Source organism: Ammospiza nelsoni, chromosome 9 (genome assembly GCF_027579445.1).
Source record: "Ammospiza nelsoni isolate bAmmNel1 chromosome 9, bAmmNel1.pri, whole genome shotgun sequence".
In the NCBI taxonomy this organism is placed as follows: Eukaryota; Metazoa; Chordata; class Aves; order Passeriformes; family Passerellidae; genus Ammospiza; species Ammospiza nelsoni.
In genome coordinates, this window is record NC_080641.1 from 2,976,619 (window position 1) to 3,004,581 (window position 27,963).

A 27,963-nucleotide genomic window follows, 5' to 3' on the forward strand; every position below is an offset into this window, starting at 1 on the left:
CAGGAGGGCAGCCAGGGAGATGCCCAGCAAGAGGCAGAAGTGCAGGAGCTGCAGCTGCCGCGTGTCTGCCAATGGCAGCAGGAGGAAGTGCCTGATGGAGCTGCTGTTGGACATTTGCTGCCTCTGGACATTGGAACCTTTTGAAGAAGGAATGACAGTGATAATTGAGGGGAGATTTGTCTCAGAAAAGTCAAAGCCCTTTCTCATAGACCCTTTCCGCCCACATGGACAGGGCGAGAGCACCTCGCCCTGTCCATGTCTCAGAGATCTTCCTTCACTTTTGTTGCTGGAGCCCTGATTGCTGCTGGCCAATGTTGTGTGAGGAGCTGGACCTTGACCTGCAGGACACCTGGGAGTCAGCCCTGATCCCAAGTCAGTACAGGGCAACAGTGAGAGCGGGGGTCAGTCCTGGTGTTTGGACTTGGATAAAGAATGTTACCCTAAAGCAGAAGAGCTGCCTGGGTGAAGGGATGGGGATAACAGAAGGCAGAATGAGAGATTCTGCTGCACCACGGGAGAACAGAGAGTCCAGGGAGGCAGAAGGATTGTCTGAGGCTTAGTGCGCACTGAGGGGACCTGCTCTGTCCCTCTCTCCTATTCCAGCTGCCCTGCACTTGCACCTTTCTGAGATCCATTCCTGTGTTAGCCTGGACAGCCAGGAGACACTGCTGAGAGCAGAGGGATCCCTGGCACACAAAGTGGCTCCTGCCTTTCCCAGAGTCAGGAAAGTGGGCTCATTGCCAGCCTCCCAGGCTGCCCTGCTCAGAGATCCTTGGGCACAGGGAGCTGGGACACCCCATTGCTGTGCTCAGCCTGCACAGAAGGAGCCAAAGTGCTGGGCCTGGCCCTGCAGCTGGAACTGCCATTGCAGAGAGCCCTCAGCAATGTCAGCAGCACCTGGGCAAGGCAAGGAGAGAGAGAGAGAGCCGTGCCTGAGGAAAAGCCTTTCCCTGGCCTGCCCTGCCCAGCCCCTGCCAGGCAGCAGCAGGGCAGGACAGTGGCCCTCAGGCCCTGGTCAGCAAGGATTGGGCACAGGGCCGCAGAGATGCCCTTCATCTCTGGGGCTGCTCTGCTGGTCCAGGAGGGACTGAGGGCCCCGAGCCCCCAGGCCGATGGCTGTGCTGGCTGCAAGGGGACACAAGGGCTGTGCTGCTCAGGGCAGTGTGTGCCCTGCAGGGCAGGCCCGCAGGTGCCACATCTGCCTTGCAGCAGGGCTTCCCTCAGCACTGCCTCCCTCCCTGCCTGCCCACGGCTCTGCTGCTGGAGCTGTCCCAGCCCCAGCTGCTCCTGTGGCCCTGGGCTCCTTCCCTGCCAGAGCTGCCAGAGCCCAGCCCAGCCCCTGGGCCAGCCCTGCCCTGCAGCTGCTGGGCCCTGCAGCTGCTGGGCCCTGCAGGGATTAAAGAACAGCTCCCCCAGCCTGGGCACCATGGAAAGCTGATGCTGCATGGATCTTGAGGCTGGGCAGGTGCAGGCAATTGCTGAGGGCTGCAGGAATCCTCACTGTGATGATTTAGGAGCCTCAGGCCCTGCTCTGCCCTGCCCAGCTGAGTTTCCATTGCCACCAAGCTGAGCCCGGGAAAAGTGGGAGCACAGATTCAGCAAAGCAGAGACCCAAGCAGGAATCCCCAGCCCTGAATGAGTTCATGAAAATTCCCCTCAGAAATGAGCTGGGCATGAGCTGGAGCTCTGAGCAGCCCTGGCTGCAGCCCCAGATTCACCCCCTGCAGCCGTCCCTGGCAGCAGAAGCCGTCCTGCCCTGTCCCTCTGACAGAGCCCAGGGCAGCCCTGCTCTGCAGCACATCCTCCTCCTCCTGCTCCTGTGCCACAGAGAAACTGGGAGAGTCCTCCTGACACATCCTCCAGGCTGTGGGGTGTGCTGGCTTCAGGAGATCCCTCCAGGAGCACAGGGGACATTGCCCTGCACCCACACACTCACCATGCACAGGGCTGTGAAAATGTTTCCCCAGGTGAAGTCTCAGCTCAATGTCTTCCAAATCCTGGTTTCCTTCAGCCTGTCTCTGCCTGGCTCCTGTCCCCTCAGTGCCTGCAGGCAGAGCCTTCAGGCCTGCTGGGCTGGGAGAGGAGCAGGTCCTGGGAAGAGCTGTTCCTTTAAAGTTCAGCAGCACAGACACAGCACAAGGACCTTAATGAGCATCTTGGGGATTTGGTGTTGTTTACATCAGACTCAGTCCCTGAGAGCATCTTCAAAAAACTTCTCAAGAACTCAAAATTAAAGTTAGACTCCAAAGTTTCTTCAAGTTTTATTGGGTCCCACTGAAGTACACAACTCAGAAAGTGTCCCCAGATTCCAGTTAGAGAACACTGGAGGCAGTGATAACAGCTGGAGACAAACAAGGCCAAGGTGTCTCTGGTGCTGAGCAAACCTGGATGTGTTTCAGGAATGCAAAGGGTCAAGGTCTGAGCCCCAGCCCCTGGTCAGGCAGATCCTGTCCCTCCCTCCTTGCTCAGGGCTCTTGCTGGGATGGGCACTGGCATGTGGGGATGTGCAATGGCAAGGGCAGGAGCATGGGGCGGCCCCTGCCAGGCTGCTGAGCAGGGACAAGGAGGCAATGAGGCCCCAGCCCTGCAAGGGTCACTTGTCTCCTGCTCCTGCCTCAGGCCCAGGCCCAGCAGCCATGGCAAAGTGCTGCCCAAGTTGGCTCTGGCAGGGCTGTCTTACAGCTGCTGCCCATCCCTGTGCCCTGTGCAGCCCACGCTGTGCCACGGTGTCCCTGCCCTGCGCCTCTGTCCCTGCAGGCTGTCGGCATCCCCCGGCTGCCCCACCTGCCTGGGCCCTTCCTTTGCTGACAGCTCTGCCTCCTGCCTGCCTCTGCCTGCCCACACAAAGCCTTCGGCTGACCCAGACTCCATCTGGAGGATGTCTTGCACCACAGCCCGGCCCTGCAAGGGAAATTCCTTTGTCCTTGTGTCCAGTCCAGATCTCCCCAGTGGCATTTTACATTAATTTTTTCCTTTTTTCTCCCGGCTTACTATTATGTTAAAAGGATCCACCATCTCTGAAAGTGCCCTTCAGTCCCTCCCAGGGCTCTCCTCTGCTGTCCTCAGTCCCCACCCCACTGAGCACAGAGCTCTTCTCTCCCCATACAGTGCTCATATGCCTGAGGCCATAGGTACCTGGACAAGAAGGACAGTTCTTTTCTACAGGAAGGAACCCCCAGAGCCCTGGGGTTTTGAAGACAGATCAGAGGCAGTCACCAGAGGCCAAGGCAAGCCAGACCTGTCTGTCCTTGCAGCTTTTGTCTGAAAGCTACCTTTGGATATTTGCGGAGTTTTGGAGGTGGAATTCCATTTAAGCCTGGATTGCTTGGAACAGAATGGCAGTTCTTCTCCACAGGAAGGAAAGGGCAGAGCCCCAGTGTTTCAAAGGCTGATTAGAGGCAGCCCCAAGGAGGCCAAGGAAAGCCAGACCTGTTTGTCTTGGCAGCTTTTGTTTGGGAGCAGTCGTTGGGTAGATGAACTTTGGGACGCCAAATCCCAGTTTTGTCCATGGGCACCTGGACAAGAAGGACAGTTCTTTTCCATAGAAAGGAAAGTACAGAGCCCCAGAGTTTCACAGGCAGATGAGAGCTGGCCCTCAGGAAGCCAAGGGAACCTAGACAGTCCTGGCAGCTTTTGTCTGGGAGCTATCCTAGGAAATAAAAATTTTGGAGGCGGATTCCCAATTTAGGCTATGGACACCTGCACTTGAAAGATGATTTTTCCATGGAAAGACAAGCTTGGCCCCCCATTGTTTTTAAGGCAGATGAGAGGTGTCCCCCAAGATATCAAGGTGTCACAGTGGTCACAAGGGTTGCAGGATGAAGAGAGAGGTGAGAATGTTGACCTCATGTTCAGAAGGCTTGATTTAGTATTTTATGATATATATTACATTATGACTATACTAAAAAGAAATAGAAGGAAAAATTCTCAGAAGGCTAGCTAAGCTAAGAATAGAAAAGGAATGAATAACAAAGGGCTGTGTCTCAGCAGAGAGCAAGACTCAGCTCTGCCGTGAGTGGTCAGTAAATCTAAACATCTAAAGGAGGCTAATCACGGATCCACGTGTTGCATTCCACAGCAGCAGATAACCATTGTTTACACTTTGTTGCTGAAACTTCTCAGCTTCAGCAGGAAAAATCCTAATGAAAGGATTTTAATGAAAAGATGTCTGTGACATCAAGGTCGCCCAGAGCTGTCTGTTCTAGCAGGTTTCATACAGGAATCATCCTTCAATATAATTGAATTTGGATGTAGAATCCCACTTTCAGCCATGAACCCCTGGAGGAAAAGGAGAGGTCTTTCCCACAGGAAGGAAAGAACAGAACTCCAGGGTTTTAGGGGCAGATGAGAAGCAACCCTCGACGTGCCAAGTTCAGCTGGACCAGTCAAGCCAAGCCAACCAGAACTTTTCCATGTTCTTGGATCCTTGGGGCCCTGCAGCATCACAATCGCCCCGCGGTTCCATGAGGGCCTGTAGTATCACAACAGATCTTTGTTTCCCCAAGTCCAGTGATATCACAGTGGTCTCTCTGGGTCCCCTTTGGTACAATGGCCCCTTGCTTCCATGAAGCCTTGCAGTGTCAAAATGGTTTCCTTGGTTCCATGGTGTTGGGGAAGATGAAACAGGAATGGCTTATAATATTATTGTCTGGTAAAAGAATATAGAAACTATAAGAGAGATCAATATGAAAGCAGGCTTTGAGATACCTAAGTTACTAAAAAACTGGAAACAATAAGTGTGGCCAGGCTGAAGGTAATCCCCTTTTGATGAAACAATACCCTCTGCTTGCAGTCAGGTCCAAGGGTAAGAGCAGACCCTTCCAGCTTGGCAGAATGGGCCCAAAGAGGAGTATTTAGGGTTTAAAATGTAACACAGTATGGTAATGTAATGATTCTTATAGGCTGTATCTAAGCGCTATAGGATTTGTATTTTGTACTAGATTGGTTAGTGAGAAATAGAATATTCAACACAGAAGATTTATTATATTGTAATGGGAACCTCACTCTCTTATGCTTTTGCTTTCTTACCCTTTTACTCTCTTACCCTCTCATTCTATCTACCCCTCTCTTCTCTTGGGCCTGCTCTGAGCTGTGGCTGGCAGCTCCAAGTAGGGCCCTGGCACACAGACCCTCTGCAATAAACTGCAAGTTCCGTGACCTGGCTTCAGAAATCTTTTGTCTCCATCTGTCCTGACCGTCCTACTCCCCAACGCTCCGAGACCATGGGACTGTGCAGAGTACCACAATAGCCCCATTGGGAGCTGCAGCTGCTGCTGTGCGCTTGCAGGGGCTGAGGCCATGGGGCAGTGCCCAGAGCAGCCTGGCCTGAGCAGGGCTCAGGGGAACATGGGGCTGCCCCCCGGCCCAGCACAGGAGGGGGAGTTCCCCAGCTGCGGGAGGCTCGTTCCTCCGTGGCTCTCCTCCATGACCAGCCCTGGCTGAGGGCGAATGCTCGGCGCTCCTTCCGCAGGGAGGTGGCCCCTGCCCAGCTCTCAGGGCTGTGGCAAACCAGAGCCAGGACGCCCTGAGCAGCCCTGACCAGAGGTGACAGGGGAAGGGAAGGGACACAATCCCCCCAGGAGGGGCAGGTCCCCATCCCGCCCCCTGGGCACCTCGGGATCTGCAGCGCTTGGGGACACCGTGGTGAGGGATGGGTACAGGGGTGGGCACAGGGATGGGCACAGGAGTGGGCACAGAGGGGCCCTGCTGATCATCTGCATCCCGGTGAGACCCCCACAGCACCCCCGAAGGTTTGGGGGGCTGGGACCATGCAGGGCTCTGTCCCCAGGAGGGAAGTGCAGCCCTGGCACCCAGGGGACAGTGACATGGGCACAGCCCTGGGGCTGCCCCAGTCACCCGGGGGACAGTGACTCGGGCACGGGCACGGGCACAGCCCTGGGGCTGCCACGGACACTTGGGGGACGGTGACACGGGCACGGGCATGGGCACAGCCCGGGGGCTGCCACGGGCACCCAGGGGATGGTGACACGGGCACGGGCACAGCCCTGGGGCTGCTGCGGGCACTCGGGGGACGGTGACACGGGCACAGACACAGCCCTGGGGCTGCTGCGGGCACCCGCGGGGCAGGCGGGTCTGGGGGCTTCCAGGGGTCTCCACCCTGCTGAGCCCGACGGCCGCTCCACAGCCACTCTCTGACTGGGATTCCAAGCGGCGCCAGCTCTGCCAGGGTCAGGATGGACACTCTTGGCTGTCGGGGGTGGCACAGAGGTTCTGCAGCCTGTGGGAGCTGCTGGGAACCTCCGGCACTGGGGGCTGCAGGCACAGGAGCCCAAATGTGCCTGGAGGCCACCTGTCCCCCCTGCCCCAAAGTGACACCGGGGGATGTCCCAGAGAGGGGACAGTGACCTCAGGGAACGGCTGTGGTGTCACAGAGGGGCTGTGTCATCGAGGCACCACTGTGGCTGTGATGAGAGAGGCACAGAGCAGCTGTGATGCCAGCAAGGGGCTGTGTGACATCACAGAATGGGTTGAGTGAGGTCACGGAGTGGGCAGTGACATCACAGTGTGGGTTATGACATCACAGAGTAGGTTCTGTGGGGTCATTGATCAGGTAAGACAAAATAGAAGGGACTGTGTGACATAACAAAGCCAGCTGTGACATCAGAGCGCAAGCTTTGACATCGCAGGACAAATTTGTGACATCACAGGGTGGGCTGTGACATCACAGGGTAAGTTGGGACATTACAGAGCAGGCTGTGGCATCACAGGGGAGATTCTGACATCATAGAGGGTGGCAGAGTGACATCACAGAGTGGGCCATGACATCAGGGAGTGGGATGTGACATCACAGTGAAGCTGTGTGACATCACAAAGCAGGCTGACATCAGCTGTAACTCCCAGAGCAGGATATGACATCATAGAGAAGGCTGTGATATCACAGGAGGGCTGTGTGAGGTCACTGGGTTGGTCACTCTGCCTTAGCCCGCCTCACAGTTTCCCCCCAGATGTTCAATGTGTTCATGCCAAGCAGAGTCCCTATCCCCTGTTATCCCCCTGGTCCACATGGAGCTGCAGCCTCCCCCAAGGATGTTCCACAAGATCAACCCCAAAACCTGACACAGGGACAGGGGGCTGGGCTGTGTGACCAGGACATCAAAGACGGGGATTATCCAGGTCACTGTGGCCTGGGTTGGGTTGCCCAGGGCAGGAAAGATGTCTGGCAGCTGGAGCAGGGTCTGGGAAGGGCCTCCAAGGTGGGGCTGGAGCCCTTGGGCTGTGAGCAGAGGCTGAAGGAGCTGGGCTGGTCCAGCCCTGAGCAGGGAAGGCTGAGGGGCTCCTCATCTCAGCCTGGCAGTGCCAGCCAGGAGGGGATGGAGAACACAGAGCCAGGCTCTTCACAGGGGGCCTGGGGGAGACAAAAGCCGATGGGTGGAAGGGAAAAGAGGGGAGATCAGCCAGGGCATGAGGAGATTAAATGAGTCAGGCTGGTTTCAGCATTTCCTCAACACTAAAAGCAGCCTCACTTCCCTTCTCCATCCACCACTGAGAACTGTGCAAATCAGGAATTGTTCAGGCTGTTTTATCCCCACTTCCAGACGAGCATCCTGATACAACAACTTAACTCTATTTATATCTATCACAGAACCATATTTTTCTAAAATTACTTTTAGTATGGAAATCACTTGTGGATGGTGGACATGTCAGACACTGCTGGGACATTGCATATGGCTCAGGGAAGAGCGTGGTCGTTATTGAATTATATCCTGTTCAACCAGAGTCTCTTCACCATGAAGAGAAACTTCCTGTGCCTCTGAGTCCCACCAGTTCCTGACCCCCAAAGGACACAAACCTGGTGAGTTCTGGTTCCCACTCCAGTGGCTGCACCTGCACCTCCCTCCATCCCCAGAGCAGAGCTCCCTTGTCCCAGAGAGTCCCTGGCAATGCAGGGATGAAGGAAACAGGACAGGCTGTGGGGATCAGGAGCAGGGCATAGCCAGGGATTTGGGGTGGTTGTGAGCCCAGGGCAGGATGTGGCCCTTGGCCTTGGTGAACCTCATCCCATTGTACTGGGCCCATGGATGGTTCCAGCCTGTCCAGATCCCTTTGCAGAGCTTCCTGCCCTCCAGCACAGCCACACTGCCACCCAGCTTGGGCTCACCTGGGAACTGGCTGAGGGTACTCTCGATGGCCTCGTCCATATCAGCAATAAAGAGATTTCACTGACCTGGCCCCAATCCTGAGCCCTGGGATCACCCCTGGATGTGACTCCATTCCTCAACTGCTCTGAGTGCCAGGGGTTGGATGGGGGAAATGGTAGGGGGTAGGGACAAAGTGTGATTGATTGTCAGCCATGAAGGGTCTTGATTTTCATATCTGTTCGGACTGCATGAGGAGGGGCTGGGGATCAATAGCAACTCGGGATTGCTGATAGCAATTAAAAAAGGGGAAAAGAAAATTAAACAGGACAAAACAATTCTCTATTCATTGTTTTCAATATCGTAGATTCACTTTGAATACACTTCTGGAATCTTTCTAATTAACCACCGAAGAATTCAAGACTTGAATTATTCCCATGGGCTTTTGTTGTTTGGGTGTTTTGAACAAATGTTTATGAGCCTTTTTCACTGAATTTCTCAACTGAAGAGCTCAAGAAAGAAGAGGCCTCTGGAAAAGTAAAATTCATCACCAAACCTCCAAGGTGCTGAGGATCTATCCTGATCAGAGCAGGAATGAGGAGAAATGGGCACAGTTTTGTGTCTGCCCCAGCTTTGGGAGTGGCCCTGGTCCTGGAGCAGGAGCAGCTCTTGAGGGCCCCAGGGCCGGGGCTCTTTTGCTGCCCTGGGCAGATGGGATGGCAGCAGGGGCTGCAGAGCTCTCAACACCTCAGCCCAAGGGGAGCAGGGCAGCCAGGGAGCCTCCTTTGGCCTTGGCCAAGCACCTTCCCCCATGGCTGGGGCTGAGTCCTGTGGCAGCTGCAGCTGCTGCTGTGCCCTTGCCAGGGGCTAAGGCCGTGGGGCAGTGCCCAGAGCAGCCTGGCCTGAGCAGAGCTGTGGGGCCAGAGCCGGCTGGACTGAGCTGGGGAGAGGCCATTGGTGCTGCCCAGAGCTCAGGGCAGCTGGCAGAGCTTGCAGGGAGCTGGGCTGGGCTCAGAGAGCCCGGCCCAGAAACCATCAATGTCCATCTCAGACTGGCTGAGCGTGCAGAGGCCAAGAAGAGCAGCCCAGGGTCTGCAAGTTCTCTGGGTGGGAGCTGAGCTTGTGAGCCCCAAGTCCCAGAGAGATGGGACAGATGGGAGCAGAGACAAATCATTCCTGCTACATTCTTTTGTTTGCCTGTACAGGAGACCTGGATCCAAATATAGAGGAGGTGATTTGTGTCAGATAACACTGGTAGAGGGATAAGAATAATAATTTTTAGCTAAAAAATTATTTTATGCGTGATAGACCATGAGAAAAAAAAGGAGACCCATGATCAGGAGATCATCTGAGTTTTTCAGAGTAGGAGAGACTCATTGATATTCCAGAGGTCAAACCTGTTCAAATACTTTCCTCAGGCCTTCCTTGAGATGAGAGGTGACCACCAGAGGCCAAGGCCAGCCAGAGCTCTCTGTCCTGGCAGCTTTTGTGTGGGAGAACCCTTGCCGATAGGGAATTTTTCAGAGAGAGTATCAATTTTGGCCATGGGCACCTGGAAAGAAGGTTGGTTCTTTTCCATAGGAAGGAAAGCACAGAGCCACAGTGCTTCCAGAGCTGATAAGAGGTAGCCCTCAACATTCCAAGTTCAGCTGGACCTGTCCAGTGGCCCTGGGAGGCAAAACCAGCCAGACATGTTCCATGTCTTCTTGTTTCCATGAGGCCCTGCAGTGTCACAATGTTCTCCTTGCTTCTGCAGTGTCACAATGGCCTCGCGCTTCCATGAGGCCCTGCAGGGTCACAGTGGCCCTTTGGTTCCATGAGGCCCCACAGTGTCACAATGGTCTCCATGATTCCATGGAGTCTTGCAATTCCACAATGTTCTCCATGGATCCACGGTGCCCTGCAGGATCACAACGGCCCTTGGGTTCCATGAGGCCTTGAAATGCAGCAATGGCCTCTTGGTTCCACAAAGCCCTGCTGCTTCACACTGGGCCCTTGGGACGATGCAGCACAGCAGAGTCACAGGGATGGCCTTGGTGCCACAAGGTCCCACAGTATCACAGTGGTCTCTGGTATTGATGATACCATTGAATGTCACAACAGTCCCTTGGTTCCACAGGGTCCCCACACTGTCAACATGATCTCAACAGGAAGGAAACCGTGTAACCCCAGTGTTTTAGGGGTGATGAACTGCAGTTACCAGAGACAAAGGCCTCTGGACAGACACACTGTCTTTCCTAGCAGCTTTGTCTGGGAGTAACACTTGGATATTCAGAATTTTGAATGTTGAATCCCAATTTCAGCCATTTCTGCCCAGAAGACAAGGCCAGTTCTTTTCCACAGGAAGGAAAGCACAGAGCCCCTGTGTTTGGAAGACAGGTGAGAGCTGGCCCTCAGGAGGCCAAGGCCAACGAGACTTGTCCGTAAGGGCAGCTTTTGTATAGGAGCAACTATTCGATTTTGGAGGTGGAATCCCAATTTCAGCCATGGGCACCTTGAGAAGGATGTTTCTTTTCCATAGGAAGGAAAGCACAGAGCCCCAGTGTGTAAAGGCAGGGGAGACCCAGCTCTCAGGAAGCCAAAGGCAGCCAGACTTGTTGGTAATGGCAGCTTTTGTCTGGGAGCAATCCCTGCATATTGGGAAGGTTGCAGGGGGAATCTCATTTTGGCCATGGATGCTTGAATGGGAATGGCAGTTCTTTTCCATTTGAAGGAAAGCCCAGAGCCCCAGGGTTTCAGGGATACATGAGAAGAGACCCTCGACATGCCAAGGGCAATGGGACCAGTCAGGCCAAGCCAACCAGACCTGTTCCCTGTTCCCTGGGATCCATGGGGCCCTGCAGTGTCACAGTAGTGGTGTCATATGGGGTCCCTGGTTCCATCAGGCCCAGATGTGTCACACTGGCCCCTCGTTTCCATGGGGCTCCACAGTGTCACAATGGTCCCTTGCTTCCATGAGGCCTGGCGGTGTCACAGGGGTCTCCTTGGTGCCACAGTGTCACAATGGACCCTTGGTTCCATGGGGACTCACAGTATCAGACGGGTCTCCTTGGTTCTATGAGGCCCTGCACAGCCCCTTGATTCAATGAGGCCTCCAAGTGCCATCATGGCCTCCAGGATTCCATGAGGCCCCTCAATGTCACAGTGGACCTCTGGTTCCAAGAGTTTTCTCAGGGTCAGAATGGTCTCCTTTGATCTGCAATATCACCATGGAGCATTGGGTCAATGTGGCCCCAATGTAACAAAATGGATTTTGGTTCGATGGAGTTCTACTGTGTCACCATGGACCCTTTGTTCCTTGAGTTTGCACAGTGTCACAGCTGACTCCTTGGTTGTATGAGGCCCCGCTGTCAGCAAATCTCTTAAATATCAGAATACGGCTCCTGAACACTCATTTGCTATTTCAGAGGGTATCATTTATTCAGGCCTGAGGTCTAGGAGGCATAACCCTCAATCTCACATGGACATGTAATTCTACCAGTTGGCCCTGCCAGAGCCAACTTGGGCAGCACTTTGGCCATGGCTGCTGGGCCTGGGCCTGAGGCAGGAGCAGGAGACAAGTGACCCTTGCAGGGCTGGGGCCTCATTGCCTCCTTGTCCCTGCTCAGCAGCCTGGCAGGGGCGGCCCCATGCTCCTGCCCTTGCCATTGCACATCCCCACATGCCAGTGCCCATCCCAGCAAGAGCCCTGAGCAAGGAGGGAGGGACAGGATCTGCCTGGCCAGGGGCTGGGGCTCAGGCCTTGGCCCTTTGCATTCCTCAAACACATCCAGGTTTGCTCAGTACCAGAGACACCTTTGCCTTGCTTGTCCCCAGCTGCCATCACTGCCTCCAGTGTTCTGCTCTAACTGGAACCTGGGGACACTTTCACAGTGGTGTCCCTCAGTGGGAGCCATTAAAACTTGAAGAAACTTTGGAGTCTAAATTTAACTTTGAGTTTGTGAGAAGTATTTTGAAGACACTCTCAGGGACTGAGTCTGATGTAAACAACAGCAAAGCCCTGAGAGAGTTATTAAAATTTTCCAAGTCCGGTTATGGAGAAGGATTTCAAACACCTTGTAAAAAAACACACATTCCTATTTTAAAGGGTGTCTTTGATTAAATTTCTCGTTAGAGCAGAGGTGATTGCAGCATTCTGTGATTGATATTGACCCAGGGTCTCTCCTCAGCAGCTCTGGCCTGCTCACAGAAGCTGTGCCTGGAGCTCTGACCCAGTGTGGACAACCTTGCTCCTCATTGCCCAGCCCCATCCTGTCTGTCCTCACTACCCTGGGCCCTGCTGTGCTTGCAGAGCTTGCTGCACTGAGCCTAAGGGGGGTTTGCCTTTTTTGGGGGTTTTTTGAAGCAATCTGAATCTCCTGAGTTTCCCACTGCAAACAGACACACTGCTCGGGTGTGTGCCAGCCCCAGGTGCCACCAAAGCCACTGCAGAGCTGCCCTGGGCCAGCTGTGAGGGTGGATCATCAGCCCAAGCTGCACTGGGCCCCTGCAAGGGATTGTGGCCATGGGCACTGCACTGACCCCACTGCTGGGTTTGGCTGCCACGGCCACCGTGAGAAATGAAACTGTCCTTGGAAACACTGGGGAATGACTGGGACATACTGGGGACACTGGGAAGGCTGTGGGAGACACTGGGACATACTGGAAGTGACACTGGGGAGGACTGGGACATACTGGGAATGCTGTGGGAGACACTGGGACATACTGGGAGTGACACTGGGGAGGACTGGGACAACCTGAGGACACTGGGGGCATTGCGGAGAAAACTGGGGACACTGGGGCATCCTGTGGATCACATTGGGAGGAACTGGGAACGACTGGGAATGAACTCAGGTGTATTGGGACCGACAGGGCTGCACTGGGAGGGATTGGAGGGACACTGGGGTTGAACTGGGTTCTACTTGGAATGAAATGGGCTTTAATGGGGTTATACTGGTCTGTACTGGGAATGGACTGGACTGTCCCTGGAAGGACTGTAGGAGGGTGATTTGGCTGTTCCCGCCTCCGCCACATCCCATTTGCCGAGGCTCCCACCCATCACCGTTCGCAGCCAATCATCACTAGGAATCCGGGCCTAGGCACCATATTTTCTCCTTGCATACAACTCCCATCACACCCCGCGGCCACCTTAAGCCCTATTGGAGCCGGGACTACAACGCCCCATAAGCTCCGCGCTCCACAGTACCCCAGGATCGCCCCCATCTGTCCCATCAGTGTTCCCCAGACCCTCCACGATCCCTCAGTGCCCCCTCACCACCCATTCGGGAGCCCCCGAAAGCGCCCCGGACCCCCTGAGTGCTCCTGACCCCACAGATGCTCGGTACAGCCACTTGTAAAAATTTATCTCCTCTCATCCCCTGCGGCCCCAGATCCCCTCAGAACAGTCCTGCGCCTAAAACTCCTGCCGTGCCCCGCGCCCTAAAGAGTCCGGTTAGAGCTCCCCGTAAGTTCCCGTGAGGGTTTTAAGTCGCGGCTCGGACGCAAAAGTGTCCCCTAACAGCCGTCCCGGACCCCCAAACATCGTGATCGAAGAAGATGAAGTCCACTTCCGGGACTTCAGCTCAAATCATGCTCCGCGGCGCACGTCCGGCGCTATTCCAGCCGGGACTTCATCTCCCGTCATGCCCCGCGCCCCACGGAGAGCCATTGCAATTGCGCCTCGAATTCCCGTGATGCTCCGCGGCACTATTAAATCGTATGATACCTGCGCATACAACTCCCATCACCCCCCGCGCCCCAGAGAGCCCCGTCAGCGCTTACCCCAAGGGCCCGCCCGGACCCCGAAGGGCCCCAAATTCTCCTCCCTGACCTCCAAGGGCCCCCCTGGATCCCCAAGTGCTGCCCCGGACCCCGAACTGTCCCTCGGGATCCCTGAGTGCCCCTCCAAGTGCCCACCCGGCTCCTGCAAGTGTCCTCCAGACCCTCAAGTTCTCTCTGAATTCCGTCCCCAGCCCCAAAACTGCCCCAAATGTGCCCCAGAAATGTCTCCAGGGACCCCAATGTGCGGCCCCTTGACCCTGTGTGAGAAAAAGATGATGAAAAAGATGATAAAAAGACGACAAATATAACTAATTACCATAAAGAGGAAGAAATAAGTCGCCAAGAAATAATAATTAATTAATGAAAGTAATTGTGTTTTAATTAATTTAATTAATTAATTAATGAAAGGAATTCTTAGCATAAGAACCAATTTGTTTTATTGCTAAAAAATGTATAGATTTTTAAAGGAAAATATAAAACTAATGTAATAAAAATATCATTATAAATTAGAATATTATGTTTATAACTTTAGTTATTAATTAAATTTTTTTTTATAAGGAAAAATACTTTCATTTTTTTATGTGTTTTGAGGTGTCAGTCCCCGGTGGGCCATGTCAGACATAGTGAGGTTGGAGGTGAGGAGCAGCTTGTTCAAACAGGATCAGCCTGCAAAGGGCTCATTCTTCTCCCTGCCCAGACCTCCTAAGGAGACATTCAGCATCAAGGTCACCTGGGAACTGCTTCTGTCCCTTCTTCTCTGAAATGAAAACAAAAAAAAATATTCCGTTGACTGAAAAGAAAAATCATGATGTGCACTTTGGAATCTCCCTCCTGAAAAGAACTCCAAACCGACTCCAATCCCTGCACAAGCCCTGGAGACTGGATGACAATGGAACGGAGACAAAGAGCTCCTGAGGGCTTTCTGTATTTTAATCAGCCCCACGCTGGATTTCGGGCTGGCTCCAGGAGCCTCAGGCACGCAGAGAAGGATGGAGAAGCTGCTCAAGGAGTCAGCAGCAAAACTCCAAGTGCCTTGGAGCATGGCTGGGCCCCAGGGAAGGCAGGGAGTGCCAAAGGCTGCCCAGGGCCTGGTGAGAGCAGATCCTTGAGGCCAGGATTGCAGGGAGCCCAAGGCTCTGAGCAGGGAACTGCCATGCTGAGCAAGGCCTGGCTTGGCTGGGTTTTCTCTCCTTTCAAGAGTCTCTGGGTAGGCACTGCTGGTTTCAGGTCCATGGTCCCTGTGCTGCTCTTGGCTTGCTCTGGTTAGTGTGACGAAGGCAAAAGCTCTGACCACGATCCTGATGTTACGTTATGTTTTCTCTGGTTAGAAGTGTTATTTTAATTATTCATTTGCATGGTGGCTTGTTGTTCTAGGGGTTTTCGTTAGGTCATTCTTTTCTGTTATGTCTAATGGGATTTTCATATTTGGTTATTATCTGACACAGTCCTCTTCTTTATGGTGTTGGGTGGTTCCACATCTTAGATGGGAGTGGGAATGATAGTAAAAGATTCTAAAATCATAAAATTCGGGGAATTAGAAAGAAGCTAGACATAGTGGGGCCGTAGAAAAATGTTAAAAATAGACTCTGGAAATGTTAGGCTTTGTGTTTGCCAGATCATGTGAAATTGCACCTGTGTAAGCAGTATATGATAAAAGATATAATTGTTAGATGTGATGATTGTTTAGTAATTAAATACAATTATTGTATAATCATAAGAAGAATTCTGAGAAACTATGTTAGATGTTTGAGGGGGGGGTTACGATGAGACCATGCTTGGCTGAAATCTATGTATACAATAGAACAATATAAGTTTAATAATGAACATGAAAGTTATATAAGGATTGACTATAAAAACATGTTTATCCCGAATGCATGTCAGAGACAGATTTGTGTTTGTACCCCTGACACCCAGAGCTCTTCAATAAAAGCACCTGCATAGAATCATTGTCGTGATTATGCGCTTCTGAACGCTGACAGGAGCAGTGGGGCAACACCTGACAGTGAGGGGATTTACGTAATTATAAATCCTTTAACTAGCATTGGAACTTGACATAACTATTAAACATTCAACAAACAATCTATAAATAACATTGGAACTTTATATTAACTTCTTTAACAATGAATTTTATATCAACTCCTTTAACAATGTATTCTCTACAATTTCCCCCTCTAATTGTTCGATTGGGCTCAAGCCTGCATCATTTAGCAATTACTTCTTCTTGAAAGTACAATTTTTAATATTGGTTGTAAATTTGCTTGGCACCTTCATGTTCTTGATCATTCATTATCATGATTACTTTTACATCTTTTTTATTAGGCTCTTTTGGTATCATTTCACTTGCTTGTACAGCAGATGTTACAACTCGGATTATACAGGGGAGCATGCAAGGTAGGAGGATCAAACTAGCAATTTCGCATAAGATGAAAAAGGTTGGTTTTCCCCACCAGTTTCCTTTTAATGACCAGAAATTGTCCCACCAGCTGGTATCGAATGTAGGGGTCCACTCTTGTGTTCCAACATAAGCTAACTTCCAGATTTCCTTTGAGATATTTCTAATGACTTCTGCGGTCATCCATTTCTAATCAGCACTCAGAGGAGTTAAATTTTCCACATGTGCTTCCTTCATGGGCTAGTAAATAATCTACTGCTAGTCTGATTTGATACACTACAGTTCTAGTCTGGGGATAGTTGGTCATTTATGTGGTCTAAAGCTAGAGAGGCTTGGTTGGATACCATCTCGAGTACTGCTTGTAATCTCAGAATCCTATTTAACCCCGTATAAATTGGGGTCCGGTGTCCCCAGGACCCATCTTGAGCCTGGGTTGCCGATCCATGAGTGCAAATTATTTCCTGGGGGGTCCATACTGTGTTTTTCCGTGTCTGTGTTCCTCCAATTTCAATTAAGTTTCTTTTTTGTCAGCTAGATTTCTTGAAATAATCACATACTGGGACCCCTAGGTTCAATCCAGACTCTTTTGGGAGTAAGAAAAATGATGGTTTAATAGTTCCGATAGTGCAAGTGCTGCTCCACTCCCCAGGTAATTCAGTGTAAGCCACATTCCCACATATCCAAACCAGGTTTTCTGGAGCTTTCCAGGAAGAATCACTGATAGTCATTGGAAATTCCCAGTACTTGGATATTTCTCTCACTCCCCAGAATGGGTCTATTCCTTTTATTCCTTTATTTATTCCTTTATTTATTCCTTTATTTATTCCTTTATTTATTCCTTTATTTATTCCTTTTACAGTTCACTCATGGAGTTTAGATCCTTCTCGGTGGATACACCCTGTTTCTTTCTTCCCAATGGATTTTCAGTGTTAAATGTATTATTTTAAATTATTACGACTATTATTATTATTATTATTATTATTATTATTATTATTATTATTATTATTATTATTATTATTATTATTATTATTATTATTATATTACATATATATTATATTATATTATATTATATTATATTATATTATATTATATTATATTATATTATATTATATTATATTATATTATATTAATAGATTCTATATGGATTAATAAATAAGATTATTATATATAACTTATATATACCTAATATATAATTAATATTTATAGTACTAATTTATATAATATATATTATATAATATAAATATAATTATATAGTATATATAATTATTAATTTTAATATATAATATATTATATAACACATAATATATACTATATAAATATAATATATATTAGTATATATATTATATATTTTTATATATAATATAATATATATTATATATATAATAATAATATATATGATATATATAATATATATTCATCAAGATTATTATATATAATAATATAATATAATATATGTTATAATATATATTATATTGATATTATATATAACATTAATATATAATAACATTATTTTATTATTATTATAATAATATTAAAATAGTCTTTTAATAAATTTATATTACTCCTTTTTATTTAATAAATAATATTTTAATAAATTAATAATAGTAATCATTATTTAATAAAAATTACAATTAATAAATTAAAATTGTATTGTTTATTATTTAATAAATAATGTTTATTTATCCAATATATAAATAATAAATAATACTTCCAGTATTTATTGGGTTCTCTGGGGACCTACCCAGCTACTGGATGTTTTATTTCTAAATATCTCTTACAGGATATTTCTCCTACTGGGGTTTTATAAATTTATACATTTTATACATTTTCCCTTTCCTTGATATACACTGCTCTTCTCCAATTATTTCAGGCTTTAATTCCCACCATTCTTTTCCTCTTTGTCCAATAGCTGGTACCTTTTGTCTTATTTGTGTCCATTTTAAGATTTCTATTGGTCTTCAGCTGATCCCTTCCCAAGGCCAGACTTTGGCCATTTGTGTATTTCCACAGATCCAGCAATTAGTAACATTTAACTCTTTACTGATCTTTCCCACTAAATCTATGAACAAGTTTTTCCCATGAGATGTTTCTAGGTCTTCTTTCTCATTTACTGATGTTGTTACTTCTTTCTCTTTTATTAAGTCTGCTGTGCCTTTTTGACTGGACTTATGTTCAAAGCAAAGCCAAGCATCTCCTATAGGACACTCCCCAGGCAGTCCTTGCTGCTAAGTGGCTATATTTTGTGAAATCAAGTAAGTCTTGCCTTCCCCTAGACAGGTTGCTAACAGAGAGAGGTTGGCACAGTTTAAGTTTAAATTTGTATGTACTTGTATTAAATATCCGGTTTCTTCCCCTCTGTAAAGGAGGTAGTAACATTTATCACATGGGCTCTTCTGACTTCCCAGTGTGATGTTAAACAAGTTAGACCAGTAAGAGCATTCCCAGGAGTCTGGTACGAGGCATTTCCCTAAACTCTACAACTACTGAGCTGCACCCAGTGATTGGAGTGGCTGTATTTAGGCAGACTGTAGACTCACCCAGCCTTGCCTCCTGGTTATGCTTTTCTCCAACAGAAGAGCTCGTTGGTTTTAGTACAGAGTTTTTATTCTCTCAGTGTCAACACATTTCACTTTTCTTTACTAATTTATTCTTGCCCTGATGGATGTTTTATAGGAGATTGCTTTGTACACTAAGATTGGAGTTAACTGGTGTATTTTAACTTTTTAACAACAAAACATGCACCTAAAAACCTTGAATTCAATGGTCAGATCACTTTAAGAATTTTCGGTATCCAAAATGAGACATAAACTACTCCAAACAAATAATGAGGTATTTACTCTTATGCCTAATCCTACAAAATCACAATAGACACCAAAACAAACAAAGGCTCCAACACAAACTAAAAACTGTACATTCATTAATAAACACTGACTAATAATAAATGCAACAGGAAAGTATCTACTTTTAAAAATCAAAAGTAAAATATAAATAACATTAACTGCAATTTTTAACAGTTCTTAACAAGTTTTGATTATTTAAACAGTTCTTAACAAGTTTTTGACTATAGACAGTCTCCAGTAGTCTTTAGGTCTCCTCTGGAGGGTTAGCTTTAGATTGTCTGAGTGGTTAGTCAAATCCATTCATTAGAAGACTTAGTAGGGGATGTGGTTGGTTTTGACTCTTCAGTGGGAGGTGGTGCAGGTCCTTTAGTCTGGGTTATATGTGTCCACCCCTTCTCTTGGGTCTGTATGGCTGTATTGGTGGTGAGTAGGACCTGAAAAGGGCCTTCAAACTTAGAGGTTAAAGGTGCAGAGTTCCATGATTTAACTAACACCCAGTCCCCTGGATTAAAGTTATGTCCCTTAGTTTCTAAGGGAGAGGTTTGAGGGAGATAGCCCTTTTTCCTCAGATCTTTGAATCTCCTTCCTATGGCCTTAACCTATTTTTGGGTGGCTGTCTCTCCTTCTGGATAATTTGCCGTGCTATACGGGGTTGTCAAGAAGGGGAGTCTCACCTAATTTCATAAGGTGAGACTCTTATACCTGTTCGAGGCCTTGTTCTAATTTGTAACAGTGCTAAGGGTAGACATTTAAGCCAATTCATCTGGGTTTCTGTAACTAATGTAGTTAACGTGTTTTTGATGGTTTTATTAATTCTTTCTACTCTTCTGGAGCACCAGGGATGCCAATGCGCTGTGCAACCTCCATTTCATTCCTAGGGCTTCAACAGCTTGTTGTAAGACTTGGGCAGCAAAATGTGGACCTCAGTCAGAATTGACATTATCAACCCATATTGGGGAATGATGTTTTCTAGGATTGCTTTTGTGGCTACTTGGGCTGTCTCTGTTTTGGTCAGGAACGCCTCTACCCAATGGGTGAGGTGATCCACGGTCACTAATAAGTGTCTGTATCCCTGGACAGGGGACATTTCTGTGATTTCTACCTGCACACTTTGGAACGGCCGCAAGGACAACTCTCTTCCCCCAGATCAGACAGTACTCTTCTCATTACTTTCTGATTAATTTGTTGGCAAGTTAAACATCCCTTGGTAACTGCCTTTGCTATGGTATGTACTCCCATGCACATTTGATCCCTTGGAAAGCGGTCACATAATCCTTGTATTCCCCAATGGGTCAACTCGTGCAACTCTGTCATCACCTTTTGGGCTGGAGCTTTATTTAAAATTTGCTGTCCATCAGGGGTCCACCATTCTCCATTTTCTTTTTGCTGTTCTCTCATCTTTTCTAACTCTCTTAATTCTTTCTCATCAAAGATGGGTCTTTCCTCTTTTCTTTCTCTACTAGGTGTTCCCTTTATCTTAAGAATTTTAACTGGACTTTCCTGTTCCAAAGCTTCTTCTTTCACTACTTGATCAGCTAATTGGTTTCCCTTTATTTCAAGGGTGTCCCCTTTTTGATGTCCTTTTATGTGAACTTTGGCTATCTCTATTGGTTTCCTCAGGGACTCTAGTACACATTTTCTTAGCTCTTCTTGTACTAAATTTTTGCCTTAAGAATTAAGGTACCCCTGTTCTTCCCATATTTTTCAAATGTATGGGCAATCCCAAATGCATACCAGGAGTCAATATAGATTGTTTCTTTATCTTTTTTCTAGTAAATCTAGTCCTCTCTTCAGGGCACAGATTTCACAGCACTGGGCAGACCAATTTGAGGGTAGTTTTCCTTTTTCCTCAGCTTGCATGTTCTGCCCATCTATGGTTGCATACCCTGAGACCTGTTTACTGGCCAGAGTTCATGATGATCCATCTGTAAATAAAATTCTCCCATATGGGAGCGGCCCTTTTTCTAAATCTTCTCTCACTTTAGTCTGCATTTCAATCATTTGTAAACAATCATGCTCCAGGTCTGTTAGCAGCTCTCCCGTGAGGAACTGGGCTGGATTTAAACATTTTAAAGTGGCTAATTCGAGGCCCTTGGTACTTCTTAGGATGACTTCATAGTTTAGTATTTGGGCGTCGGTTAGCCACTGAGGGGCCTTGTGACTTAAAACAACTTTCACATTGTATGGAATATGAACCTGGATCTTCCCCTTTCAGGTTAGTTTCTGTGTGTCTTCTATTGGGGTGGCTGTTGCCTCTATCACTTGCACACAGGCTGGCCACCCTCTGGCTAGTGGATCTGGTAACTTGGAGAGAGATGCAACCGGCTTCCTGCATCCTCCCCAATCCCGTGTAAGGACTCTGCAAGCTGTCCCCTCTTCCACGTTTACCAATAGGTCAAAGATCTTTATAAGGTCTGATAGGCTCAGTACAGGGGCAGGGGACAATTTAATTTTCAGATTCCGAAGCTGTTCCTTGTCATTTGAGGTCCAGGTTACAGCCTCTGAGTCTATCAATTTGCCATATGGAAATTTAACACTTTACTGTACTGATCAAGCCATAATCTGCAATATACAAACAAACCTAGTAATTTTCTAATGTCTCTTTTGGTCTTTGGAGCAGGAATGGACAGAATTCCCAACATTCTCTTGGGGCTTCACCTGTTATACTCTTGGGTGATTATATGTCCTAGATATGTTACGTCTTGTTCCACAAATTGCAGTTTCTTTTGTGATACTTTTAGGCCTTTTTCCCCTAAGAAATTTAGATGCTAGTACGCTGGAACTTCTAACTTTGTCTTGTTGTCCCCTGATACAAATAAATCATCAACATATTGTAAAATATTTACCCCATTCTCAGGTTTAAACTGTTCTAGGACTTCTTCTAAAGCTTGCCAAAGAGGTTGGGGGTTCTTTAAACCCCTAGGGAAGATGTGTCCACCTTTGTTGCTGTTTTCTTTTCTTTTAAATGTCCTCCCATTCAAAGGCAAACCAGTTCCAGCACTCTTCAGCCAGGGGACATGCCCAGAAGACGTCCTTTAAATCCATGACTGACAACCATGCATGCTCCTTAGGTACTTGGCTTAAAACGATGTATATGAGTTTTGTACTACCGGGTGCCTCGCAACCGTTCTTTTATTAACTTCTCTTGAATCTTGTGCTAATCAATACCTTCCATCAGCTTTTCTCACTGCTAGTATGAGAGTATTATGTGGAGACATGCATGGTGCTATAATCCTTCCTTTAACAGCTGGTCAGTTACTGGGGCTGGTCCTTTCTTTCCCTCTGGGGAAATTGGATACTGCCTTACCCAAATGGGGGAGATGTCTTTCTGCAGCTCTACTTCTACTGGTGAACTATTCAAACAACCAATTTTCCCTCCTCTGCCCACACATTTGGGTGGATTTCATCTATGTCTCCCTTTGTTAAGACCATTATTTGTACTACCATTTTTCCTTCTTTTGGCATTACTCCAGTTCTCAATTTGATTTGTAAATCATGTCCTAATAAATTACAACCTAACTTGGGGATGTAAATGAACTTAGCTCGAGACTCTCTTGAATTTCATCTAATTTCTACATCTTCTATAATCTGGGCCTCCAATGGTTCTCCTTTGGCCCCTTGTACTTTGCAGACCTTTTTACCAACTGTGATTCCTGTTGGTATTTTAGTCACACATGACTTGTCTGCTCTGGTATCAACTAAAACTTCAAATTCATCATTCTGGGGACCAATCTCAAAATTTACAAAGGGCTCTTCTAGATGATTCATTAAGTTCTCCAGGGCATAGAAGCTATTCCGCATACTCCTCATCTCTTCTTAAATTTTTCTCTAGAGTTTCTTGCTCCCAGGCTATGGCTTCATCTAATTGGAGTTTCTTACAGTTTCTCTTTAGGTGTCCTTTCTCTCCACAGTAATAACAATATTTGTTACTGAGTAGAGCCCTCACCCCTTTTGGTCCAATAAAACCTTTGTCTCTTCTAAGTGGTTCTACTGGCGTGTATTTGTTGGCTCCCACACTTTCTCTGGCTATGGCTGCCATAATTTTAATTTTTATTTTTTGTCTTTTCTTCTTCTCTTCCTATATATACTCTTATGGCTTCTCACAGCAGTTCATTAATACTTTTTTCCTGCCAGTCCTCTATTCTTTCTAACTTTCATCTGATATCTTGCCAGGATGTAGTGACAAATTGTACCTTGAGAAGGACTTGGCCTGTCAGAACCGAGGACACACCTCTGGGTGCCCTGGAGGACATGTGCCCCTGGCAGGGGGCTGGGGAGTCCTGGCAGGAAGCCAAAGACGCCTGGGATTTTTGATCTTAACCCATGGAGCAAATTACCACCCTTGTATGAAGAATTACAAGTCACAAAATTTAAGTAGAATGATAATGAATCTGTCACAGGGTATAAAATGGTATTTTGGGGATTTTTATATAGAGGTCTAGGAGGCAAGATGGAGGGACTTGGGTGTTGTCCTATTCTTCTTCCTTCTTCTTCTTAGTCTCCATGTTCTTGGTGATGGTGGCATTTTAGGATTGGTTTAGAGTAGAAGTAGATTGTCTAACATAGGTGATAGGTATTGGGAAATAATGATAAATAAAGTACACGTAGTTCATAGTATAAAATGTAGACACCAGCCCTGGGATGGGGAGTGTGGCTCTGTCTGACCTGCTAAAAACATCTCGGCAGGCCAGAGAAAAAATGTTATAGATAAGAAACAATAAACAAACTTGGAAACCAGAGCCAAAGAATTCAGACTCCTTCTTGGAAACATCAGGCTGAGAAAAAAGGATTCTTGGGGTCATCCCCGACTGCAGGGAACCCAAGATTGGCCTTCTGGGCTGTCTGGGTCAACATTAGAGGAAATCTGGAAGTTTTGCTTTAGCCTATTAAGCCATGGTGCTGGGGTCTCATCTTTTTCCTGGGTGCCGTCAAACGCTAACCTGGTATTACTCCCTCTAGGGACTGATTCTTTTATCCCTCTGGTCATTAGGGACCTGTAATCTCTCATGTTCCTTCTCCCCTCTTCTTGATTAGGATCCCAGTCAGGCTCCACTAAAGGCATTTTTTGGTCACCTGGGGGCCCGGGTTGGTTTTCTTGCTCCCAAATTTTCATTCCTGCAGTTCTTATTAATCGAGTCTTTTCTGGGGAAAATAGGATGTTAAAGGTGGAGTTCAATTCTCTCCATGTATAAATATTGGGGGCTAAAAATGGATTAATTTGATTTGCTGTTCCTACTGGGTCTTCCACTAAATTTTGCAATTCCTTCTTAAAATTTCTAAATTTGGATGCAGTCAAGGGAGCATTTACAAATCCAATCTCACTGGCCACCCTGCACATGGGAACTTCTCTGAGGGGGAACAATTTTTCCACTTTACCCATTTTGGACCGGGTGTTACAACATCAGCTGTGGAGGCTGACTGGGTAACTTCACTCTTGGGCATGAGATTCTGAGATGTTTTTTGGCTTCTCATTTGTGCTGGGGGAGGCAGAGCAGGAACTTGCTGGTGAATTAGGGGTGCATGAGATGGCAGAGGTAAGGGGACAGTAGTGAAGGGTAAAGAGAGTAAGGAGAGGGTTGAGGGGAAGGTGGTGGAGGTATAACTAGGTTAGGAGGTGGTAAAGGAATGACAGCTGGGAGAGGAGGAGGAATTGGTTCCACAGAAAGAGGAACTGGTGGAAGGATTTGAGGTGCTGCAAGGGTAGGGTGAAGTAAGTGGTCAAGGAGGTCCCAGTTTTTGTTAGCCTTCCCAGCCTCTTCTTCTTTTACTTTCCTAGCTTGCTTTCCCTCTTTTAATTTATAGACTCTTGTATTTTCCTCCTCTGAGGCGTACTTTAGCCAACAGGTGACGTTCTGTATGTGATGGGCCTTTAGCAGGAACTTGGGGCAAAACAGAGCGTACATCTCCTTCGGACAGAGAGGTAGGTATCTCAGGATATGTTTAAGGATGTTGTTAGCTCATGCAAAATGAAAATTAGGTGAAAGCTTAAGACTTAACCAGGCCACATCTGTGAAGAATAATAAAAATGTTTCTATAAGTACATTAATGGCAAAACAAGGTACAAGGACAATCTCCATTCATTATTAGGGGAGATGTGGTTACCAAATATGAGGGAAAGACTGAGGTACTTAACCCCTTCTTTGCCTCAGTTTTCAAGAATAAGTCAAGTTGTCCTCAAGAAAAGTGTTCTCCTCAGCTGGTGGATGGGCACAGGGAGCAGAACAGCCCCTGTAATCCAGGAGGAAGCAGCTGGGGACCTGCTGAGCCACTCAGATGCTCACAGGTGTCTCTGGGAGCAGATGGGATCAATCCCAGGGAGATGTGGGAGCTGTGAATGAGCTCTCCAAGCTGCTCTCCATCATTTACCATCAGTCCTGGCTCAGCAGGGAGGTCCCAGAGGACTGGAGGTGCCAATGTGAGCCCATCCCCAAGAAGGGCTGGAAGGAGGAGCTGGGGAACTCCAGGCCTGTCAGCCTGACCTGGGTGCCTGGCAAGGTTATGGAACAGATCACCCTGAGTGCCATCCCAGGGCACCCACAGGATGGCCGAGGGGTCAGAGCCAGCCAGCGTGGATTTCAATGTCTGCATGAAATGGTCTGGATGAGGGGATGGTGTCCAACATCAGCAAATCTGCAGATGACACCAAACTGGGTGTGAGTTTGGATCTGCTGGAGGATGGAGGTAGGAGGGCTCTGCACAGGGCCCTGGACAGGCTGGATCCAGGGTCCAAATCCAACAAGGTGAGGTTTAACAAGTCCAAGTGCCGGGTCCTGCACTTTGGCCACAACAACACCTGCAACAGTACAGGCTGGGGACAGAGTTGCTGGACAGCAGCCAGGCAGAAAGGGACCTGCAGGGAGTGATGGACAACAGGCTGGGCATGAGGCAGTAGTGTGCCCAGGTGGGCAAGAAGGCCAATGGCTCCTGGCTGGATCAGGAATGGTGTGGCCAGCAGCAGGGCAGGGATTCTTCCCCTGTGCTGGGCACTGGTTGGGCAGCACCTCCAGTGTTCTGTCGAGTTCTGGGTCCCCTGGGGTTGGAAATTAGAAGAAATTTGTATCAGGAAGAGTAAAGGAAGCAAAGGTGAAGCCAAGGAAATGCTCAGGGCAGTTTGGGGGTGGCTGCCAGGCAGCCCTGGCTCTGAGCAACAGCATCTGCAGTGGGACAGGAAACTCCCAGCTGATGGGAACAAACTTTCCGGCTGACTGCACAGGCCAGGACAAAGCTGAGTGGTTTCCCTGCTGTCCCCAGCCCTTGCTGGCCCCAGGGGCTGATGGCATTTGTGCTCCCTCAGGTTCATGTCCCCACAGCAACAGCATGGGGGTGCTTCCCCTGCTGTGTGCAATGCAAACAGGGGCTGCTGAGCCAGTGCTGCCATGTCTGTGCCTGCAAGGATGGGGCACCTGTGTGAGCTGGGGGAGAGGCCAGGGCTGCAGAGGGGGAATGTTGTTGGCAGCTCCATCAGGACGCTCTGGGACACTGCCCTGGGCTGTCCAGCACACTGGGGATGGATCAGCCCCTGCTCTGCTGCTCCTTCCCATCTGCCCCAGGGCCCTTGCAGAGCCCCAGCCATGCTGTTTGCCCCCAGCCTGCACACGGCCGGTCTGGGGCTGCTCACGGGGGTTTTCTGTGCTGAGCATTGGCCTGGGTGTGTTCTTGAGAGAGCCTGGGCAAGGAGCCTGGAGCCCCCAGGCCCTGGGCTGAGGCGTCAGCGCTGCCACAGCAGTGCCCATGGCCTGTCCCTGCTGCAGCCCCGGCACTGCCACCCCCAGGGCTGTGCCCAGCCCCGAGAGCACTCAGGCCCTGCAGCAACACCAGGGCCACCAGGGCAGTGGGGCAGGGCCACAGCAGCAGCACTGGCAACACCAAGTGCTGCTGCGCACAGCTGCTGGGCCAGCACTGATCTGCCCCTAGCTCTGCACACAGACATTGCTGCTGCTGCTCCAGAGAAGGCAACAAAAGGGCATCTCTGCAGAAAACTGTGCTGGGAGATCCTTTAGTTCCTTTTAAGCCACCAAGTGCGCAGCCCCTCATTGACAGAGTCTGTGGTCACAAGGAAGGTAGAGAGAATCAAAATGAGAAATGGCACAAACAATGACATTTCTTTGTGGAAAATATGAACAACGTAAAACAAAGGCATAAAACCTCATCAATGAAACCAGGAATAAGTAACAAAGATTACTTTTATTACAATAAATTTTCAGAAACTGGCCATCAGTTTAATGTTCCTGAAAGCATCCAGTTGTCAGTCTCCAAATTGCAGCCTTGAGCTCCTGGTTCCTCAGGCTGTAGATGAGGGGGTTCAGGGCTGGAGGCACCACCGAGTACAGAACAGACAGGGCCAGATCCAGGGATGGGGAGGACATGGAGGGGGGCTTCAGGTGAGCAAACAATGCAGTGCTGAAGAATAGGGAGACCACAGCCAAGTGAGGGAGGCAGGTGGAAAAGGCTTTGTGCCTTCCCTGCTCAGAGGGGATCCTCAGCACAGCCCTGAAAATCTGAGTGTAGGAGAAAACAGTGAACACAAAACAGCCAAATACTAAACAGGCACTAACTGCAATGGGACCAAATTCCCTGAGGTAGGATTTGGAGCAGGAGAGCTTGAGGATCTGCGGGATTTCACAGAATAACTGGCCCAGGACATTGCCATGGCAAAGGGGCAGGGAAAATGTATTGGCCGTGTGCAGCAGGGAATAGAGAAAGGCACTGGCCCAGGCAGCTGCTGCCCTGTGGGCACAAGCTCTGCTGCCCAGGTGGGTCCCGTAGTGCAGGGGTTTGCAGATGGACATGTAGCGGTCATAGCACATGATGGTCAGTGGATAAAATTTATATCCAATTAATAACATAAAGGAAAAGAGCTGAGCAGCACATCCAG

The 27,963-nt window shown here is 48.5% G+C and overlaps 1 protein-coding gene across 1 annotated transcript; it reads right to left on the minus strand.

The window, feature by feature from the left end:
• Positions 1–11,123: 11,123 nt before the first annotated feature.
• On the minus strand, positions 11,124–27,895 carry LOC132076953 (olfactory receptor 14J1-like). The gene is made up of 3 exons (XM_059478382.1): positions 27,398–27,895; positions 24,921–24,994; positions 11,124–11,292 (listed from the first exon to the last, which is right to left on the minus strand). The coding sequence occupies exons 1-3, from the start codon at positions 27,893–27,895 to the stop codon at positions 11,124–11,126; spliced, it is 741 nt and encodes a 246-aa protein (XP_059334365.1).
• Positions 27,896–27,963: the final 68 nt, after the last annotated feature.

Coding starts and splice junctions, on each gene's coding strand:
- LOC132076953 (XM_059478382.1), bottom strand. CDS start 27,895: ATGTGCTATGACCGCTACATGTCCATCTGCAAACCCCTGCACTACGGG. Junction 24,995..27,397: donor TGTACTCGGTGGTGCCTCCA/GCCCTGAACCCC, acceptor CTCTGTCCGAAG/GAGATGTACGCTCTGTTTTG. Junction 11,293..24,920: donor AACGTCACCTGTTGGCTAAA/GTACGCCTCAGA, acceptor GTGATATTGCAG/ATCAAAGGAGACCATTCTGA.